We start from the raw sequence: 23,251 nt of genomic DNA, 5'->3' as shown, positions 1-23,251 counted from the left end.
GAGCCTGGATTTGAACCCAGGACTGCAGGAACTTCGTATTGTGAGGCAGACGTACTAACCCCTCTGCCACCGTGAAGCCCCATTTTATAATATAGGCAAGCTGAAAGCATTCTGTACTGTACGTGACACATGGCATAAAGAAGATTGATTGACAATGTTCTTAGACAAAGCTTAACTTATTGTTACTATAACAGTTCGCTTCTCCTTCTTCCCCCCATTTATGTGCTTTCTTTTTTATTTCAAGTTATCAATAACTTGAAATAAAAAAGTTATTGATGCAAAACAATTGTTTCAAATACAATTGTTTTGCATTTGAAACAATTGTATTGTTGATAACAGAGGTAATTATTGTTATTATTCATTATCAATAGTGTTATTTCTATTGGTATATGTTTTGCTCCAGTCGTAATATAATAATGCTCATTGTCATTTCTGTATTATTAATATTTATTTCACTAACTGCTTCTTTGCTATCAATTTTATCATCATATTTGTACCTATCTTAGTCGCTGATGCTGTTCTGTTTTCATTGAGTTTGTTGTTGTCTCTCTGTTTTATCCCCCTAGTGTCCCCGCAATTACCCACTCTGTCTTCCTTTTTTCCCTCTTTCTCTCCCCTCCTGCTCCAGCCATGCTGCACCAAATAATAATATAAATACTTTTAATAAAGTCAAATACAAATAAGGTGGCAAGACAAGGATCCCACACTTCTCTTTTGTAAAATACATTTGCAAAACAAATATGAGCATCTACATTAACATCTACAGTTCTTTAGCGAATCAGGACGCTGAACACAGTGTGCATTCATATGCTGTAAAAAAAAAAAAAACATATTTTCTAAATAAAGTCGACCACAAAAAATTTCATTATTGGATTTATTTTAACAAAAAAACTTACAGTACATTAAACATGTTTCTTATTGAAAGTTTGTCCTTAAATAAAATAGTGAACATACAAGACAACTTGTCTTTTATTAGCAAGTAAACAAACAAAGGCTCCTAATTTAGCTGCTGACATATGCAGGAACATATTGTGTCATTTTCTATTCTCTTATTTTGTCAAAATTATTAAGGACAAGTGGTAGACAGTTAATTATTAATCTACTTGTTCATTTACTGTTAATATCTGCTTACTTTCTCCTCTAACATGTACTATCTACACTTTTGTTAAAATGTAATCACTTATTCTTCTTTTTGGATGCATTACATTAGTTTTGGATGATACCACAAATTTGGGTATCAATCTGATACCAAGTCATTACAGGATCATACATTAGTCATATTCAAAATCCTCATGTTTCATGAGTTTATAAACATAATATACATACTATACTACTATATAACATACTAGGGTTTCCCACACATTCATTTATTTGTGGCAGCCCGCCACGAAAGAATTACGGCCGCCACAAATAAAAAAATAAAATACAAATAAATAAATAAAAACCATTTTTTTTCCTGGCTTGTGACTCGCTCGACCGCTCATAAAAGCAATGGGACTCTGTCTGTGAATGGAGCTTGTAGTTACATATTATATAAACATGTAAATATTATATAAATATGTATATAAATATGTACATAAAGTGTTGTAATTATATTCCAACTCCACGTTCTTCTTGGTCATCTCCGCCGCTGCCAGCCCCCACCCTCCTCCAGCCGCCCGACCACACCACCACAAATAGATGTGGGAAACACTGCATATTATACGAATACTGGTATACCGTACAACCCTACCAACTAGATATACATAGGTTCACTGCAGCAGCAATGTATCTGATGTGCCTACCTGGTGGCCATTTTAGCCGGGGGGCGCAATTCCATTCAAAGCAACATAATACAATGTGCTGTATATTGAAAATAAAATATTTATTTTAGTAAAATACACTAACAACCATTTTTGTTTTTACCTGAACACTTCCAACAAAAAAGGTAGAGTGCAAAGAGGCCTTAATTAAAACAACCAGTAAGTGTGTAGGTGTAAAACATCTGAGCCAGTTGAGCGTTTTCATTCACTTTACAACATAAAACTTTTTACATATTTTCTAGATGGCCAAGCAGCAGTTTCATCATGTGGAATAATGAGACTCCTCTCTGGGTGTTGCTCCCAGGATCCAAGTGTGAGCACAAAGCAGCACTCATGACATGTGTGTTGTGGCCCGCCGGCCTCATGAAGGAACTCATTAGACGTAAATTTCATTTAGAGCGGACCAGCTCGCTGAACGGAAGTTGGCTCTCTATATTTTCTTATCCACAGGGCTTCTGGAAAATCTAATCTTGCCATGCTTGATAGCTGATGTTTTAAAGACTTCTTACATAACTCGGAGAAAAAGTCTAAAAATTGTCACACCTATTATGTTTGCTGGAGGTAGAAGAGCACATTGGAACCTGATGACTCACAAGGCCTTTACGTTGCCATGGATATTTCATTTTTTCAATCCCTTTTCATGCATGTGATTGTTTTTTTAAGTTTATTTTTCTTTATTCAACTTCATCTGTTTTTTTTGGTTTTTAAATGCCAAACATAAAAAAAGCACAATATCAGCCCTCTCAGAGGAGAACAAATCAGTTAACTCAATACATCTGACCAAATTCTGGTAAGCTCCATAAAAGCTATATTTTCCCTTCTGCATCTGTCCTTATGCAGCTTATGTAAAGCACCCCAAACCACAGACAAGAAAGTTATTTCCCTACAAAAAGCGCATTTATCTAGTAACTACCATTGTTTTAAAGTAAACATACAATAGCAAATGCTTGAATTTTAAGTTTTTGCTATATTAGATGAAATACTGTTAAAACATGAATACAGAATCCCTACAAAACGACAAGTTTCCTATACATTCATTCATCAACTCGGACTGCCACAATTAGATTGGTGCTAGCTGTTTGTCCTTGCTCACAGCTGGTCAGCCAGAGAATAAGAGGATGCAACAGGAGGGATCATTAGTGTTGCTAATTTTGCCATTATATTTAGTGAGTTATCAGACCACTGTCGATACTAGTTGTCAAAAAAGCCAGTAGTGACAACTTTAGTGAAGAGACTTTTGCAGACATGAAAGCACGCATTGCTAATGTCAAAGAGGACCAGGTAGCTCTGTCTTTCTTGCGACATTTCAACAAAAAGGAGGGACGGAGGAACATTTTATTTCTTATAAATGTATGGAAACACCTTCACCTCATTCAATGCGTTTTTTTTATTTTCATGATTATATTTACATTGTAGATTAGTCACTGAAGGCATCAAACCTATGAATGAACACATGGGGAGTTATGTACCTAACAAAAAAAGGTGAAATAACTGAAAACATGTTTTATATTCTATTTTTTTTTTTTTTTTTCAAAAAAGCCACCCTTTGCTCTGATTACTGCTTTGCACACTCTTGGCATACTCTCGACGAGCTTCAAGGACACCTGTGAAGTGAAAACCATTTCAGGTGACTACCCCTTGAAGCTCATCGAGAGAATGCCAAGAGTGTGCGAAAAAGTAATCAGAGCAAATGTTGGCTATTTTGAAGAAACTAGAATATAAAACATGTTTTCAGTTATTTCACCTTTTTTGTTAAGTACATAACTCCACATATGTTCATTTATAGTTTTGATGCCTTCAATGACAATCTAAAATGTAAATAGTCATGAAAATAAAGAAAACGCATTGAATGAGAGGGTGTGTTCAAACATTTGGCCTGTACTGTACTTATTTTGTTTATATGCTTTTTACTCACTTTCTGCAAATGTGCAACGGCCAGGTATTTCCCACACGTTACATTTATTTACTTGTGGCGGCTTGTGTTAATTTTGTTGACTAACATTTTTTCCACCTATTTTTCCATGATTAAAATAGGATAACAAATCACAACAAACACACGACGAATAAAATGACAAAATGACTTGACAATTTCGTCGACAAAAGAAAATGAGAAACAAAATGTTGACAGAGACGAAATCCATCCATGCATCCATTTTTACCGCTTGTCCCTTTCGGGGTGACGGGGGGTGCTGGAGCCTATCCCAGCTGCATTTGGGTGAAAGGCGGGCTACACCCTGGACAAGTCGCCACCTCATCGCAGGGCCAACATAGACAACATTCACACTCACAATCACACACTAGGGCCAATTTAGTGTCGTTAGGCGAGTGGGACAAGTTAGGAATCTATCCAATCACGGTACCATGTGGGAGCAAGGTGGGGGGATAAATGACAAAGGGGTCCAGTCAGAAGGACTACCATCTTTGTAGCATATTGGTGAAGCATAAGAAACACAACATGCAAAATAGTGGCTTTTCTAACAGTATTTATTTTATTCTAGATTTAAAAAATACCTTGAATGAAAGTAGAGATGTCCGATAATATCAGCCGGCTAATATCATTAGCCGATAAATGCTCTAAAATGTAATATCGGAAATGATTGGTATAAAAAAGTAAAATAAATGACTTTTTAAAAGGCTGCTGTACGGAGCGGTACATATCCGGTAAAACACGGACGAAGGGAGAAGTACAGAGCAGAGGAGTCTCCCAGTCAGCAGCCCCTCCCCTCTACCCTCTTCCCTCTTCCGCACACAACACAGGAGTTGCAGCACGACTGCAGCATGAGAGGTTTACTGTCAACGCTTGATGACCTCATCAAACCGCCGCAAGCGCAGCATAACAACAAGAGTGTGTTGATGCCGGTGCTGTAGCCGTGGCTAATAAGCCAGCCCGCTCGGTGACTGACTAACAACACCATGTCTATGGTTTGGGATTATTTTAAAGTGTCTCTGACGGATAAAAAAAATGACTGCAAAAAGTTGGTTATGGGGGGAGGAACCAAGACGTCTTCCTTTAATACAAGCAATTTGATCTCCCACCTCTTCAGAATCATAAAGAGATACAAGATGAATACAAGCGGAAGATGGATGAAAAGCAGACACCGAAAAAGTAGTGCCACACAGTTGTCGCTTAAAGAATGCGCAGAGAAAAAACAAAAATACAACAAAAACCACCCCAGGGTGAAAGCCCACGCAATATGGTAAAACCTACGGTGGAGTTTGGTGTGGCTAGTCTGTCCTGCATGGCGCGCACTTTGCAGCTTGCAGTTAACGGAGGTGCCCTGTCTCAACGCAGCATTTCAGAAGCGCTGACTGACTGGTAGGCCACTTCAAGCACTCACCACTCGCTTGCAGCACATTTTTGTTACTCATACAAATACGTTAGAGCAGGGCAGGTTGAGCCCAGTTTATAATTTCCTGTTACACAGTATAGAAGGCAGTCCTGCACTTAAGGAGGACTATGTTATTGTATATATAATATAGTATTTCCCATAGTTGTATTAGGTATCAGGTTTATCTCAGGGAGAGCACGTCCCAAGTTGCGAGATGCTCTTTTGAGGCGTGTTAAAAAAAAATAATGCACTTTGTGACTTCAATAATAAATACGGCAGTGCCATGTTGGCACTTTTTTCCATAACTTGAGTTGAAGTTGTTATCTTATTTTGGAAAACCTTGTTACATTGTTTAATGCATCCAGCGGGGCATCACAACAAAAGTAGACATAATAAAGTGTTAATTTCACAACATTATATATCGGTATCGGTTGATATTGGAATCAGTAATTAAGAGTTGGACAATATCGCAATATCGGCAAAAAAGCCATTATCGTAAATTTTGTAGTTGAAAGCTTTCAGTGTAGCTACATATTTTCCAACAATACCACAAGAATAATAACCGTGATAATTTTGGTCACAATAACGTGATATGAAAATCTCATAAAATATGTTTTCTACACCTACAATAAAGACAGGACATATGGACACACTGTCTGCAGGCTAACCATCCACACATATACACAACAGTAAGTAGGCCAAAGCTAATATTTCGAAATTACTCATACTGCACGGAATTACTGTTACTATTAAAGACAGTAGCACAGGAGCAAGACCGCTTACTCTACCACTACTTATGTTGTAAACCATGGGCGAGCTTGTCTTTTTGTACACCATGGGTGAGCTTGTCTGCCACTTTAATAAGAAAGATACCTGGATAGTGCACTTTAATCAATATACATGGCACATTGTTTAGTTAATTGCACAACTTGAAAAGCCAAAACAGCTGATTGGCCTATTTCCAAGCTCACACAAAGAAAGACAGCTATGTGAGACATGTATACACTTGTTTTATATCACTGCTCGCTGCATTTACACGCGACAGTGGACAAGATGCCAATTATTGTGCACACTCAATATAGACTTATATTTACACAAACTTGATTTGTCCACAAGGTAAATTCTTAACTTTGTTTCTTATGCTTCTCTAATAACAACTAGTTTGTTTCTTCTTATGACAATTTTAGTCATATATTAAACATTTGAAAAAAAAATGCTCAATTTCAGCTAAAATAATACCACTGTAATGTTAGTGTGAAATGTACCTATTGATACAATAACTTCCATTGAAATGGTTTCAAGACAACTTCAAATATGCACTATACTTTATACTGCAGTTGATAAAATTTACCGTAGTTTTAGTCGACTAAAATGTTGAGGAATTTAGTCGACTAAAACTACATCAGTTCAGATGACTAAAATATGACTGAAACTAAAATGTTTTGTCAAAAGACTGACTAAAACTAAATTAAAAACTGTTGTCAAAATTAACACTGGTAATCCCCCTGGGAAGAGTTGGATGAAGTGGCTGGAGAGAGGGAAGTCCGGGCTTCTCTGCCTAGGCTGCTGCCCCCGCGACCCAACTTTGGATAAGTCAAATAAGTTGGATGGCTGGATGGAAGGCTGACCACCACAAGTAAAATAATTACATTTTTGCATGTATTTTTTTTTTTTTAAAGGGAATTTTTTTTAATGTTTTACTTTGCCATACAGGAAGGTAACACTTCACCTTGCAGGTGATGTATGTTTATAATAATAAACAAAACATGGACAAATTAAAATTTAAGGTTTGCAGAACAGGACAGGAACTATTTGACGATTACGTCAAATTAACCAGCACGGCCACAAATAAATTGTAGCGTCGAGGCAAACGGTGCTTGTGAATTGTGAACGATTCTGTGGACGATATGAAATGCTCATGAAAAAAGAAAGAAAACCCTAAAGCTGGTCACAGCAAATCTTAGCAATTCCTAGTTGCCGTAAAAATTTGGCCCCCCGGTGGCTGTAAGCAGCACTGCATGACAAATTGGATTGGGCAAATGAACAGTGTTGTTGGTGTCACACCTTTGCATATTTCTTCTCTGACAAGTTTAAGGCTGTGAAAAATAGAAGCTGTCCTGCGCTAAACTAGCCACACGCTGTCTGGAAATTGTGGAACGGTCGGTTTCTCGGCACTCACAGCGAGCTGGGCCGGATCTGCCGGGTGTCGTGTTCTCCGTCGTTGCTGATCAGGCGGCGTCTGGGCGTTCGACCTTGGCTACTGCTGCTGCTGCTGCTGCCACCACTGCTGCTGCTGCTGCTGCAGTTGGCAGCCGCCTGCTGCTCTCCCATCGAGGCGACGACGACACTGTTCCTCTTCTCACCTTCACCAATCAATGTTGATTTGTTATCAAGGAGTGGAAAATATGTGCAATTCAGTCCCAAATCAATACTGTGGGTCCTAACTTTCAATAAAAGGTGAGTAGTTTTGTTTTATTATTTCAAAGCTAAAATTGGACCTCGATGTACGATTCATAAATTAATACGTTTGAGCTACGGCTGGGCGATATTGCCTTTATTTAATATCGCAATATTTTTAGGCCATATCGTGATATACGATATATATTACAATATTTTGCCTTGGCCTTGAATGAACACTTGATGCATATAATCACAGCAGTATGATGATTCTATGTGTGTACATTAAAACATTCTTCTTCATACTGCGTTCATATATGCTACTTTTAAACTTTCATGCAGAGAGGGAAATCACAACTAAGTCAATTGACCAAAAGTATATTTATTAAAGTTATCAAGCAATGGCACAAACATTCAAGTCATTTCCAAAACATAAATTACAAGATTGTCAGAGACATTTTAAGTGTCAAATAAAAATGACCTGCATAATAGGAAATCAAATGGTATTCATCCTTCACTATGTGGTATGTTACTAAGGTTATGAAATTCTCTTCATTCTCTAGTAAGTGACTTTACAAACGATGCTACATATTAGCAGTAATGCTACTTTTTATAGCAACGCTTTTCCCCCCCACACTTGACAAATTACGTTTTTCTGTTCGACATATTCCCACTTGAAGCCGAACCACCGCCAGATGATGGAAACCCTGCTGTTTTTCTTGGGAATTAAGTCTTCCTTCATTTGTTACCAGATCCGTAGCATCTTCCTCTCGTACGGCTACGTTAGCAGCTAACGTTAGCCAAGCCGCTAGCTCTCTGCTCTGTGAGGACGTGTATGTGACGTTGACAGTTTGTGACGAATGTGCGCCTACTTGTCTGCGAGGAGAGACAGGAAAGAGCGAGGAGAGACAGGAAAGAGCGAGGAGAGCCTGAAGTGTACGCCTGCAACTAAAAGTCCTGCGTGAGAACGTATACTCGAATATTACGATATAGTAATTTCCTATATCGCAGCGACAAACCCGCGATATATCGATATATCGCCCAGCCCTAGGTTGAGCCTTCTTCAGTTTACATTACTTCCAATTGGACAATATGTTTTGAGTTTAGAACCACAGTGGAACTTTAATTTACAAACCCCTAATTGTAGGCAGTTTTTGATTTACGGACCATAGACAAATTAAAAATATGCTTTGATGTCCAAACCTTTTCTCAGTGTACAAACAATTCATCCACCAATTGTGTGCCTCAAAGCACAGCCATTTTGTGCACGGCAGCACATCTATTGTGGGCGGGTTGATCAATCTCCTGTGCTCATTCAGTCTTTAGCTACTGTACTACTTGCTACTTTGTGTGTGTTTAAATGTTTTTTTGCTAGATAAGCTAGATTGATATGAGTCCAAAGGAAGTAACTGACAAGCGATGTGTGGTTTTCTGGAAGTATCTACAGTGCTGTTGATAGGGATGGTTAACAAATTAGGTACTTTTACAGGCACCGATCGAATTCCATCGGTACTACCGGGTATCGATTCACGTAAAACCACACGGTGCCATGTTTCGGTACTTTTATTGCACGTGCATGCTTCTGGTTCGGCTGGCTACTCGTGCTGCTGCCTTTTCTTATGTCAATTAGGGTTTTTTTTCAAGTGTCCCCTACTTTTGTTCTGTGTTGTGCGACGGCAAAAGGTTTGTTTTGGACAGACCACTATGGCGACTTTTGGACAAAAACTACTATGGCGCCGACGTACTGTTAAACAGCTGCTCAATCACAAGCGCCGACGTGTCTGCCAAGTTTACCCCAAAACCACAATGCTGTCTCTCGTACAATGGAAGTGTCCGATTAATGTGAAAATAGAAGCGGATAGGGGAAAACATCACAGGAGGAGGAAGAAGAGGGAGAATATGGCACCATGGCGGCAAAAAGGGAAACACTGCTGCTGCCTGCTACACACCGATTACTCAAGAAGACAATGGAGTAGCAAAGTAGTACGGGGAATCAAACGTGACAGTGTTCATAGAAACATGTTTCCATAGAGATATTTTGCGAACTCTCTCATTGAGTTGGAGCCGGTTCTCTTTCGACAAAGCGTAGCTGTCAGGAAGGGTTGAGGGGACGTGGTCTGTCTGTGAATGTCAGCTGATACAGAAACCGCATACACAGCCGATATAGAACTACTATACCTGACTAAGACCCTTCCACCTCCGAAAAGAGTTTTAGAAGCGTTTTAGTATGTGCTGTGATTTAACTTCCAGTAATTGCAAATGTATGCAATGTCTACTTTATAATAAGTACGATAAACAAGACTCAAACAAAAACTAAATAAATAAATAAATAAATAACAATTAGACAACAGATATTTTCAGCTCAAAAAATCCATATTATTATTAAAAAAAATATGATAAGACATGAACCAAAAGTACCGTATCGGTCGAAACGTGAACAATGCCCATCCCTAGCTGTTGACAGTCGACACTGCCTCCTCCCTCCTCTCTTCGACGGAACATAAAGAAGATTGACCAATAAAGTAAGTTGGATTTTATTTTGTATTCCTAATTATTGTAGTTATGTGGCTGTTAAAGTTAAGTACAGTAGTTTTATGATTTCAAACTGAGTGCACCACAGGGCTAGTGACTCGCGGCTGCAAATGAGGACAGTTGAGCTAGTTGTGGTTTTGGCTTTGTTAATTAATAGAACATTGTTTCATTGCCCCCTTGTTATGTTTGTTTAATATACAGTACTGCATAATGCTTTATATTGTGTTCAAAGTGTGCAAACTTTTCAAAAATATGACTTTTTGTTGAGGCTGGAACACATTCATGTTTACATTGTTTCTTATGGAGGAAATTGCTGCAATATACAAACTTTTCTATTTGCGAACCAATCTCAATTGCTCCGTTTATTGCAATTCTGAATGCTGCTGGGTCGGGTTTGGTTTTAGAATTGGATTGCATTATTATGGTATTGTTGAGTATTTTTTTGGGGGGATTGATTAATAAAAAAAAACAAAAAAATAATTAAGTTTTTTTTTTACAATAGAGGTTCCACTGTGTTTTGGAAATATTTTTAATATTTTTTCCTTTCATAATGTGCCATGCTTAGGTAAAGTATTCAGTTTTCTTAACCTCGAAACTGTTTTGTAGTGATTTATTTTGCAGGCATAAAATGTTTTTTTCCTTGTAAAAAAACAGGATAACACCACGGCTGTGAAAAAAAAAAAAAGGTAAGATTCGTAGGGAAGAATCACGCTCACCTTTGAGGGAATGTGTTGGTGTCTGGAAGAGTGTGAGTGGCCTTTCACTGCAGGACACAGGTTTACTCTCACTGCTCTTTCTTCTGGAGAGGTTGGCTTGCGCGTTGGTTAAAGTCGTCGACATGTCCTTGAATATCTACACAAACGAGTGCATGTCGTCAAACAACCTGCAGATCTCGATGGTCTTTAGTATGCCTATTGTAAAAGCTGAAATTAAATACATTGTATGTATTTTGTTCTAAAAAGAACATCAAACGTAGTTAAAACTAAATTAATAACATGAAAACATACAATAGCTGCAAATGTTACAATACCATTGTTTCGATTTGTGGGGATAATACCCAATCAGGACAGTACAGCAATGATGTCTATCAAAGTAGAAGTTTAATACCAGAAATGCCCTTCTACCCATTATCACGTATGGAACAGAATAAGAGAATAAAAACTTGATTGGCCCGATAAAATAATAAAAAAATTAAAACTGAAATGACATCTTACAGTGTCAGTGTTATGTTCTTTGGGTATGGTCGAAGTCAGGGGTGTCCAAATGGTCTTTTACGGCCCGTGACACAGTCTAAAATTACTATTAAAAAAACATTAAAAAGTTAAAAAAAAACGACCAAACAGGTGAAATGTAACAAGAAAAAGTTGAAATGTTGACTCTAATAACACAAAGTTGCCATGCAGGTTGTTTATTTTTTTTTCTTCTTTAAAACGGTCATTGCTCAAAAATGTATAATTAATCAAAATCAACGTTATGAATCATTGACCTATTGAAGGCTCCAGTTACTTCAGATTAAATATTCCACTTTGAAATATTTTGTGGGTTAGCCATATAAAAAAAATTTTTATTTGACAAAAAGGGAATAAAACAAACACATTTAAAAAAAACCACAACTTGCAATTGACAGATGGATCTGAAGTTGATTTAGAGACTTAAGTGCTGAAATACAAAAGAAATGTATGATGTAATTGAATTTTACTGAGATTTTTTTCAAACTGTCTTGGCTTGAAAAAATATATAATTAAAATACATTTTCTTATGAATGATAGATATTTTTAAGGCTTCAATGACTTCACATCAAATGTTACATTTTTCAGAGGAAAATATTGCATATTTTGTGTTTTTGTCAAGAAAAACAGGCCTTTCTTTGACAAAGGGCATACAAAAATAAAATGTTTTTTTTTTTTTTTTCGACATTAAGACCCAAAGTTAATCTAGAGATTTAAAACTTGTGATAATATTTTTTCCCGCTCAGCCCTGTTTTTACTTTTTCATTTTTGGTTATTATAAACATTTATTTCAACCTAGCCTCCCTTGTCATGTATTGCATCGTTTTAGCTCATCTCTTGGTCCTAAGGAGCCTTAGGAGAATTGACCCACAGCGTGAATGTGAGTGTGAATGTTGTCTGTCTATCTGTGTTGGCCCTGCGATGAGATGGCGACTTGTCCAGGGTGTACGGTGCCTTCCGCCCGATTGTAACTGAGATAGAAAGGGAATAAGCAGTAGGAAATGGATGGATGGATGATACCAATATGAGAAGCTCAGCTTTATCTCAGGAGACGAGATTGAACATTAGATAACACATTTTCCCATGAGACTGAACCAGAACATTGACAGTATATTTTTTCTTCGAGTGGTTTTCCTTTTATTATCAGTATGGCTTAGGTCTATGACAACAGTTATATTTTGTTTAAATAAAATATATACAATAGAAAATTGTTGTTTAAATGTTCTTTTTATTTATTTGTCTCCCTTACATATGTAGAAATCAGTGTATTTCTTCCGAAAACAAGAATAACATTGGAACCAGCAATTTTAAGAGCACTATTTTCTTATCATTAAAGATTGCAAAATCCAGAATTTGTAATAACAGTTTGCTTAAATCAAGCAACAATGAAGTAAATAAAAATAAACAATTTAAAAAAGTATAAATAATCATTAAAAAAATAATCCCAATTTAGTAATATAAAAAGAACATTATCTTGTAATAAAGACATTTTAGCTATATACTAGCTCAATTAAAACAATTTGCTTTATCGCACACCTGATTTCTTACTTCTTATATTCTTAAAATCAAAAAAGAAACATTCCAAGCTTAAGAATTATAGCCCATTATTTGCTTACCCCATTTGCAGATTTTTTTTTGCTTAAAATAAGAAATCATTTGAGTTTAATAATGACTGTTTTTGCAGTCTAAAGTGTGATTGTCCGTGTCCTTCAGCAGAGAAGCAAAATGTGCGCGCATTTGTGGCTTTGTGTCGCTATAGCGACACCTGTATGCAGCCCCACTGAGGAGTGTATGTGCCACTGTATTAGGAACAACAGCCTTCGCAAACACATGTTTTTTTAAACGCAGACTACCTGCAACACATAATAAAAAATAAAACCCCATTCATTTAATAAAAATATTTACAAAAATACGGGCTTCTGTCATTCTGCACACCTACACAAAAAACAACGACCCCTTTTCTGAGATTGCACAAAATAAATATATTTAATATATTTAATATATGTAAGGGATGGCGTGGTGCGGTGGAAGAGTGGCCGTGCGCAACCCCAGGGTCCCTGGTTCAATCCCCACCCGCTTTACCGTGTACCTCTTGCTTGGTATACATGCTCGCCCCGGTACAAACTGTTTGCTTGCCTAACAGAATTGCTATTGCGACATCCAGTGGACACATTTAGAATAGCAATTTCTTTATTGTAAAAATGCAGCTCAATTTTACACTTCGTAAACTTATCTCGCGGGCCGGATTGAACCTGTTTCCGGGCTGGTTCCGGTTTGCATATTTGACATCCCTGCTCTAAAGTGAAAGAAAACTTGACATATTTATAATCATATTTGAAGGGAAACTGCACTTTTGGGGGAATTTTGCCCATCTTTCACAATCCTTAAGCAAGACAAAAACACCCGTTTTCTTTTTTTCATTAAATAAATGCAAACAAAAGGCCACTAACAATGCAGCCTATGGGACCCACATTATTTTGCCTCTAAAAGCCCTTAAAAAACATAGAAACACATCCATTAAAGTTGTATATAAATGCTATAAGTATATATGTAATGTAGTAACAGTCACATTTATAATATTTATGTATTCTGATCATTTTAAGTACATGTGGCAGTTTTATTTCAAAAACGCATCACAATGTTTGCCATTTCCCCCTACATCACTCATTATTACTCACTACAAACTTCATGAGAGCCAACAAGCATAATGAAACATCACATACTGTACAACGTCTGCAGTCATTAGGACGCTGACTGATAGAATCTTTTTTCAGATGAAGAATGACTCATAATCCTTGCGAAGAAAAAAAGTGTTGGAACCAAGCGTCTTTTTGTGTCGTTCTTGCCATTTCCAGGTCTGAATTGTCAAAGTGTACCAACATGTAGGAATACATCCTCATCCTTTTACTTTCCAGGTAAGAGACATGGTGTATGATAGAAACTAAACTTCCACAAGCAAAGGAAGCAGGTTACCACTCGATGATGTAAACATCGGCGCACATGCTTGTGATCACAGCGCCGCTATATAGTTTTTCTTCTTTAGCGCTTATAATACAAACTCAAAAACCTTATTAAGGTGTGTTTTTAATAAAGATGGTTTAACCAAATTCATGCATTCATTAGTTTTTTTTTGTGTATGTAAACATACCAAGTGTGTGTCTATCAAACGGAGACGTTGTGTTTAGAGTGGGATATGGGCCCAAAATTTCGTGCGGCGCCCCTGTCTGCGTTGGTATGACAGGAAAAAAAAAAACTCAGACTCTCTTGGGGAGAGTTACATCACACAGTCTGTCTTTTTCAGCCCCTTTTCATACTAAAATTACACTTTCATCAGGGTGCTCTTACCCTCTCATGGTGCTCAATGAGTATCTCCACTACGATGTTCTGGAACTTGATGTCCATTATTGCTGCCACTGTCTCCTCCTGAGGGCGGAGTAAAGTTGGCCCAAAAACCACGCCCAGATTGGCGACAGTCATCAGGTTGTGCTGGTGGTGATTGGCCACGCTGTTGGAGATGTTTATAATCATAACCTATTACAGTTAGCAGGGTTTGTGAGCTAGTTGACATCATCTATACAATGCATCCGGAAAGTATTCACAGCGCTTCACTTTTTTCCACATTTTTTTATGTTCCAGCCGTATTACAAAATGGAACAAATTCGATTTTGTCCTCAAAATTCTACACACAATATCCCATAATGACTATATAAATATATAATTGTTTCAATTTTGAAAATGTATTGAAAATAAAAAACTAAAATCACATGTATATATATTTTTATTTATATATTGTCATTTTTTTCCACAGATTTTGCCACAAAGCTCAAAAGTTTACAGCACATTAAGGGGCAAAAATAAAAATAAAAAATACATTCAAATTGAAATCAGAAAACAAAATCATAAAAACAATCACAATTAAGTAAAATCTTAATCAAATACTGCATATAAAATACTTTCAGTTGTCATATGCACAATTAAATAAAAGTGTTTTCAGGCCGGATTTGAACATTGCCAACATTGAGGCCAGTCTCACATCTTTAGAAAGACTATTCCGAATTTTAGGAGCATCAAACTGAAACACAATTTCACCACATTTGGTCCTGACTCTAGGCACGAGCAGGACACCACTATCTGAGGTTCTAAGACAGGGGTCGGGAACCTTTTTGGTTGAGAGAGCCAAGAAAGCCATATATTTTAAAATGTATTTCTGTAAGAGCCATATAATATTTTTTTTAAAAACTGAACACAACTAAACGTGTGCATTTTTAAGTAAGACCAACATTACTAGAGTATAATAAGTCTCTTATCCTTTGGAATAACATTGTTATTCTGATGCTACCTGTGGAGGGGACGTGGCCTGCGGGCCTGCAGCGAAGCAGGGTGTGCCAGGACCGGCCTCGAAATCAGCGACAGGTGCGTAGATAGCCCATCTGGGCCTTGTTATCTAATCACCTGTCGCTCTGTTATAAGCAGCAGCCAGGAGGAGGGACGGGGTTGAAACTGGAGCCAGAGCGCGAGCGAGAACGAAAGAGAAAAAGACAATTGCTGGAAAGTAACTGAGAGACTTATTGAAAAATAAAACAATATTGTAACCCTGAAACAGGCTCTCATGTCGGTGCTTGGTGGTCTGAAGAACCCCCAGGAGGGCAAACCCCACACTAACCAATAATAAATAAATTACTTCTTACCATTAACGCAACTTCTTGAACATAAAAAAGCATGAGAATGTTTTATATTTTGAACGTTATTTTTAACAAGTGGAATTATTCATTAATTATCGTGTTAAGCGAGGTCAGCTCAGATGTATCCGAGAGCCAGATGCAGTCATCAAAAGGGCCACATCTGGACGGCGTGGTGCAGTGACAGAGTGGCCGTGTGCAACCCAAGGGTCCCTGGTTCAATCCCCACTTAGTACCAACCTCGTCACGTCCGTTGTGTCCTGAGCAAGACACTTCAACCTTGCTCCTGATGGGTGCTGGTTAGCGCCTTGCATGGCAGCTCCCTCCATCAGTGTGTGAATGTGTGTGTGAATGGGTAAATGTGGAAGTAGTGTCAAAGCGCTTTGAGTACCTTGAAGGTAGAAAAGCGCTATACAAGTACAAGCCATTTATTTATTTATTTATCTGGCTCGCGAACCATAGGTTCCCTACTCCTGTTCTAAGAGCTCGAAATGTACATGTCAGAGATGTACTTTGGCAAAGGACCATGTAAAGACTTGTACACAAGCACAGCTATTTTAAAGTCTATTCCTTGAGCAACAGCAGGTCAGTGCAGTGACCTAAGCACGAGACCAAGGATGGGCAAATGACGGACCACTGGCCACTCACATTGGTGTTTTTAATCCGGCCCGCCAAATAATAGAACAGAATTGAGCAAAGATCTGTTTTGAGGATTGCCAAAACAAAACTAACACTAGACTCCTAAGCACTTGCAAAAACGGTGATCAACAACACTGCTCCCACTAAAAGAAAATGTAAATGTTAAAACTTTAACACCTTTTTTATGTTTCTTTGATGTTATGATATATTGTTGAAAATAGATGTATTAGGATTAAATTAGCCCATGTTTGAGAAGCCTACTCTTGGTTCCAACTTATATATGCTTTGAAATGCATCATGACCTCATCCAGCTCGCCTGTCAAATTTCAAAAGCTAATTTGGCCCCTGGGCCAAACAGTTTGCCCACCCCTGCACTAGACTGATATGGTCAAATGTCCTGGTTCTAGTAAGGACTGGAGCAGCAGCATTTCGGATGTGCTGCAGCTGCTTTACATCTCGTTTATAGAGCCCAATGAAAAGGCCATAGGTGTGCCAAGCTTGTGGCATCGTATTTAAAAAGACTTGAGGCTGTAATTGCTGCCAACAAAGTATTAAGCAAAAACTGTGAATACTTGGGTTTGTTGTTTTATTTGCAATTATTAAAAAAATGCGGAAACAGTGAAGCGCTGTGAATACTTTCCGCATGCACTATATCCACGTGGCATATTACACAAACATGTTTTCCTGTGCTGAACATAATTCACCCTGCTCTGCCAACATCACATATCGCCTATTACACAAAGACGTAATGGCCTGCAGTGCTGAACACAGCTAATGGCTTTGTGTTTGAATCTCTGTTTTTTTTTTCTACCTACTTGGATAAATGTTTGGTGAGCAGTTCCAACATCTGCCTGTTCTTCTCAGGCAGCCTGTGCACCAGAGCATGGATCTCTGTCACCCTGGCCTCCGGGTTGTCCAACTCTGTAAATCACACAGGCTGGGAATTAACATTTGGAATGTAAGTAAGGAAATGTCAGCTGCTGCAAACTCATAACAACCATGCATATATTTATTTGACCTTTGGACAGTGGCTCTGGTTCTTTTCTCTAAGTTCTCTGTGAGCATGATTATTTACACTTGGACCCTACAGTGCTCGAGCTGCTCTTGATTAACATACGTAACGCCGTCTGTTTCCCCACAGAAACAAGCGCGTTAAATTGAGTCGTGAGAAAGTGTGCTCGAGATAAAACAATTACCGTACAATAAGTATAAGGCTAAAATGAATTTAATACGATTTCATTGTTACATTCATTTCAACTATTTAGCCTTTTGCCCTTATAAGACATTGGCGAAGTTTACTTTGGCTCATTTAGCAAGTGAACAGTTACAAATGAGGTTACAAAAAATTGCCGGAATGACAGTACATGATATGCTGCATTCTATTCTTATATACTGTAGCAGTTTTATATTAACCTTCCATCCATGATTTCACAGGCTTTTTTTCTGATTGTTGCAGCATAAAATGCTTGAATTCGCAGCAGCTTTTTAAGACCGTTGCAAGCAAAATTTGGAAAAACAAAAGCTGCATTGATGTTTTACTCATTTGTACGACAAACGTAAAAGTAGACACTGAATGGCGGCAGCAAAATACTCATTATCAAATTACTGTACTTCTAATTATAACTATAAGTAATTATAAATATAAGAAAACATTTCCTTATTGTTTCCTTACTGCTCTGTCGTCCACAAGTTACAGACATTCTCTGTGTGTTTTATGCTTCATTTAAGTTCCAAAAAATTTAGGAGCATTTGTGAACTGTATTTTAGCAGTCATTTTCTTCAAACCCTCGGTCATGTAAATGCTGACTCTTTGCAAGGTCAGCATTGTGAATGAAACTATATTCTCATCTTACCCTGGATAAATAAATGTTAAAAACATATATGAATACATATATACAATGTACACGTGTCCACTATAATGTGAGGATGGTGGACACATGTACATATAATGTACATAAACACGACACAAGACTCTTACTGGACAAAATACCAAAATTATTACAACCAATGCTACATTTAATTTACATACGTTTTTTTGCACTATTTCAATATTGACATTATCAGGTGTGCTTTTAATTAACTTTACATGATGGCAGCAACTTTATCTATTTCTGCATGCAATTGAACATGCCAGTGGTTATATTTGATTGTTACAACAACTCATCAGTGATATTATTGCTGAAAGAACAGTTAGTGCGTTACCGCTATTGCGACACTGGTTCTGTTGATGCTAGGTTAAGCAATACACTTGGTAATAAATAAAGACCACATGGTCTTACTTTCCACTTTCTCATGCACTCAAAGTCATTATCAATGTTGATTTAAATTGCACCTAAGTTGTTTTATATGCACAAGTGATAACACAAAGCGCTTTATAGCAGTTTAAAAGAAGAGAGAAAACACAAGCGCATGTGCACACTATTGACAATAACAAGACATGACACTGAGGATTGAGGGAAAAACACCACCTTTTAGCTATGCACACTGTAAATATACTAAAAATTAACGTAATATAAAAATAAAATATTTTAAATATGAATAAAATGTATAAAAAAATATACAATATATTTTTTTATACATTTTATATATATAAATATATAATATGTATTACACGTATTATATGTATATATACATATATTATCAATATATATATTATAAATACATTTTACATTATTTTCTATAAATTTTATATATATATATATATATATAAAAACAAATGAATAAAATAGTGAGAATAATGGTAATAACACCATTAAAATGGAAAATAACAGAAAAAAACTAAGAACCTAAGAAGAGTTTAAATATTCAGTAAAAAACTTGATTTAAAAGGTGTGCCTTTTATCTTTTTTTTAAATAGATCATAATTTTAGTTTGTTAAAGTTAAAGCACCAATGATTGTCACACACACACAAAATGTGGCGAAATTGTCTGCATTTGACCCATCACCCTTGATCACCCCCTGGGAGGTGAGGGGAGCAGTGAGCAGCAGCGGTGGCCGCGCCCGCAAATAATTTTTGGTGATTCAACCCCCAATACCTGCCCTTGATGCTGAGTGCCAAGCAGGGAGGTAATGAGTCCGATTTTTTATAGTCTTGAACTCACAACCTACCGATCTCGGGGCGGACACTCCAACCATTAGGCCACTGAGTAGGTTAACATGTACACAGTGATATTTTGGTTCAAAGCAGTTTTTAAACCTGCAAAATGATGGTCTTTAAGTCTGGACTAAAATACTGACGAATTATCTGTAGCTGCTTCTTAGAAACGTCATCATGGGTGAAGTAATTAAGAAAATAAAAAGTGTATTATTTCTATTCCTGCTTTTGATAAAAAAAAGCACTATTCACTGCTTTTTTTAAATCTTCTTTCAATGACCTACATAAAGTCCCCTTTATTCCACAGCGACAAGGTGCCAGAAGCATATGAGGGAAGTCATAAAACACTGAGGTGCAGTGATCCGCCCTTGCTTTTTTGTTAGGGATGAGGTCGAAAAGTCAAGTGTAGATATTATTATCCCATAGCCACCATGATGCATTTCACGACATGGGGAAACCCCCCAAAAAAACAAAAAGGTATTAGTTTCACTGAAGCACAACTTGACGGCCTCATCGGACAACAAGCAGAGTCACATGCTAATGACGAGCACCCAATCAATAATGGCCCAAGAAGCCATCGATAGAAATGATGGCAGGCTCCATCACATCAGCCCTCAGGGGCCTGAAGCTGTCAACGATAAACTGTCAACGATAAGCTCTCAACTGCAGAGGAGTTAGAACAAACATAATTAACACACACAGATTCTGAAGTTCACACACACACACACACATTCAAAATTCAAGTTCAAATTAACCAACATTTTTAAGGGCATGCAAAGGAAGACGTAATTGCTGCATGGTGTCTACTACTTCAATGCTGCTACTTCCATCTTTTGGAGTTAATAAGAACTGCGTCCGCATTATTGACGTTAATGGTTTGGAGAAAGTTGAAAGGAAAACCTGGTCTTTAATTAACAAGTTCACTGCACAACATAGCAGAAACAACAGAACCAGTGTAAAGACAACTACTGTTAATATCGCAGTAAATAATAATGGTACAGCAAGTGTAACATTTGAGTCGTGCAACATTTTATACTGTAGGCAGAGTTCGATAAAGTCGCTGGACGTTGACCACTCATGATTCTGCAAATGCGGCTACAGTTAATAAAAACTTTATAAGGAGGTTGCCTACAGCCACACTGGACATGTTTTTTGGTTGTTTGTTCAATTAATCCACCAATGAATCCAGGTTTATTTGTATAGCACCTTACATCATCACAATGGTGCACAAAATGCTTTAAAACAGTGGTCCCCAACCAGGAGTTTTTTTATAAATAAATAAATATATATTTTTGTTGTTGTTGTTTTTTTTGTCTTTATTAAATCAACATAAAAAAACACAATATACACTTACAATTAGTTGTTGGCGTAATGTGCTAATAAAGGTCCATATGAGTACACAGTGGATTCACGTTTATAATTCTTACTTTTTTCATGACAAAAAAAATAGAATCCCCCCCCGCGCGGGACAAATTATCAAGCGTTGACCAATCCGCAGCTACAGTTGGGGACCACTGCTTTAAAAGACAAACAAGTTTAAAAGCTAGTAAAACCACACATTTTAAAACCGTAATAATAAATACTTAAAGCAACTGTATGTTAGAAGCCAATTTACAGAAATATGTTTTTAGTTGAGATTTACGGTAAATGCTTCTAGCTCTGTGATGGCTGGCAACTCAGGTGGAAGGGAGTTTCATAATTTGGTGTGCGGATGCGGAAAAGGAACGATCATCCCATTTTTTCAGTCTAGTCCTTGGTACTTCCAAAGACGTGTGTAAAGATAAATGCACATTCCTTGGTGGGTGGCGAACAGTTAAAATACCAGCCAAGCATGCTGGGGCCAGACCATTGATTGCCTGAAAAAAAAAAAAAGGATTTTAAAACGTATTCTAAAACATAGAGGAAGCTATTGGAGAGCAAAGAGAACCGGGTAATATGGGCATGTTTTGTACTATGAGTGAGGAGGCGAGCAGCTGCATTGTTTACTAACTGGAGCTTGTGGAGGAGTGACTGATTTAGCCCATTATACAAGACATTACAGTAGTCCAATCTAGAGCTGATGAAGGCATGAATAGCGTTTTCAAGATCTGCCCTCTGCAGAAAAGGTTTCACCTTTGCCAAAAGTGTCAGCTGGAAAAAGCCTGTTGTCAGTTAATTTTATTTTCACATTTAAGGTCGCTGTCACATATCACACCCAGATTTTTCACAGCAGTAGCTAGCGGTTGGGGTGCTAAAACTGGGTGCACTATGACGTGCATCAGGGCTAAAAACAATGTACTCTGTTTTTCTCTCATTTAAATGCAGAACATTATGTGACAGCCATAGTTTGTCATTGAGACAGCAATGGAGGGAATCAAGTGAATTTCTGTCACTTAGCATAGCGGTCAAATAGATCTGTACATCATCAGCATAAAAGTGGAAGTAAACATTGTATTTGTTTAAGATTGAACCTAATGGGAGCATGTAAAGAGAAAAAATAATAGGCTCAAGGATTGAACCCTGGGGTATGCCAAAAGAAAGTGGAGCAACTGTGGAGGAAAGATCATGAGTCATTACTGAAAAGGACTTTTGGGAGAGCTATGAGGAAAATCATCTGAGCACAAATCCACGTAGGCAAAGGCAGTGATGCAGGCGGGAGTGTCAAAGGCAGCTGTGAGATCCAAAAGGACCAGTACAACAGCATTTTGGGTGTCAAGGGCCATAAGAATGTCATTTTGGACTTTTAGTAATGCTGATTCTGTGCTGTGGTGACTCTTGAATCCTGATTGAAACTGGTCTGCAATAACATTGAGGGACAGCTATGGCTGAAGTTGTGCGAGGACGAGTTTTTCCCATGATCTTTGACAGAAAAGGGAGATGTCATATTGGACGAAAGTTGGATAGTTTGATAAGACCCCAGTGGTTAATTGTGTTCCGTAGACATGCTAAAAAAAAAAAATTGTTTTTTTTCTTTAAAATAATAAATTGTTTTATTACAACATTAAACTGGATTTTTTATTGATACAGCTTTTGTCAATTTTTGTTTAACCTTTTTTTTAGTATTTTATTTTGTAAGTATTGTTTTTGTATGTTTTCTCAATTGCTTTAAAAAAAATCTACCCTAAGTATCGTACAGCTGCTATTAGGTTGGAGTTGCTTCATTTTTTTTAAATCTGTTTAACATTCTGTGATTTTTGTAAATAACATTTTAGAAAAACATTTTTAGGCCAACACTGCGCCTATGAGTTTTACGTGTTTGTAACCTGGAACCTTTTTTGAAAAGGTTTTATTACAATCTGTATACCAAATATACAGTATAATGAAAATCGAGTTGAAACAAGAATTGACTCTGGATCGAATTGTCAACCCAAAAATAGGAATAGAATCAAATTGTGAGTTGCACAAAGATTCTCACCTGGCGTTTAGTCTTATAAGACACTCTGCGGTGAATAGAATATGTATCATTTTAAATATATTTATGGCAACACAATGATTGAATAACAAAATACAAAATTAGGGATGTCCTCATCAACATTTTTGGCCTCAGATCCTGATCCGATTTTAAGTTCC

The 23,251-nt window shown here is 37.3% G+C and overlaps 2 protein-coding genes across 4 annotated transcripts in view; one reads left to right on the top strand and one right to left on the bottom strand.

Annotated features, from left to right (window-relative positions):
* The window catches only part of LOC133551686 (fibroblast growth factor 1-like), an 819,097-nt gene that overhangs the window by 655,415 nt on the left and 140,431 nt on the right, over positions 1-23,251 (top strand). The gene's annotated exons all lie outside the window — the stretch shown is intronic.
* LOC133551681 (rho GTPase-activating protein 26-like) overlaps positions 1-23,251 on the bottom strand; it is a 154,647-nt gene that overhangs the window by 11,000 nt on the left and 120,396 nt on the right. For all 3 annotated transcript variants that reach the window (XM_061898653.1, XM_061898652.1, XM_061898651.1), the window contains exons 18-21: positions 17,423-17,528; positions 14,635-14,794; positions 10,777-10,912; positions 7,311-7,494 (exon numbers count right to left, since the gene is read on the bottom strand). In XM_061898653.1, the coding sequence (XP_061754637.1) occupies positions 7,311-7,494; positions 10,777-10,912; positions 14,635-14,794; positions 17,423-17,528 (586 nt within the window). The remainder of the gene's footprint in view (positions 1-7,310; positions 7,495-10,776; positions 10,913-14,634; positions 14,795-17,422; positions 17,529-23,251) is intronic.

The sequence above is a fragment of the Nerophis ophidion genome, linkage group LG04 (assembly GCF_033978795.1).
Source record: "Nerophis ophidion isolate RoL-2023_Sa linkage group LG04, RoL_Noph_v1.0, whole genome shotgun sequence".
Classification (NCBI taxonomy): Eukaryota; Metazoa; Chordata; class Actinopteri; order Syngnathiformes; family Syngnathidae; genus Nerophis; species Nerophis ophidion.
Note: the sequence above shows the minus strand (reverse complement) of the source record. Positions and strands in the feature narration are given on the sequence as shown.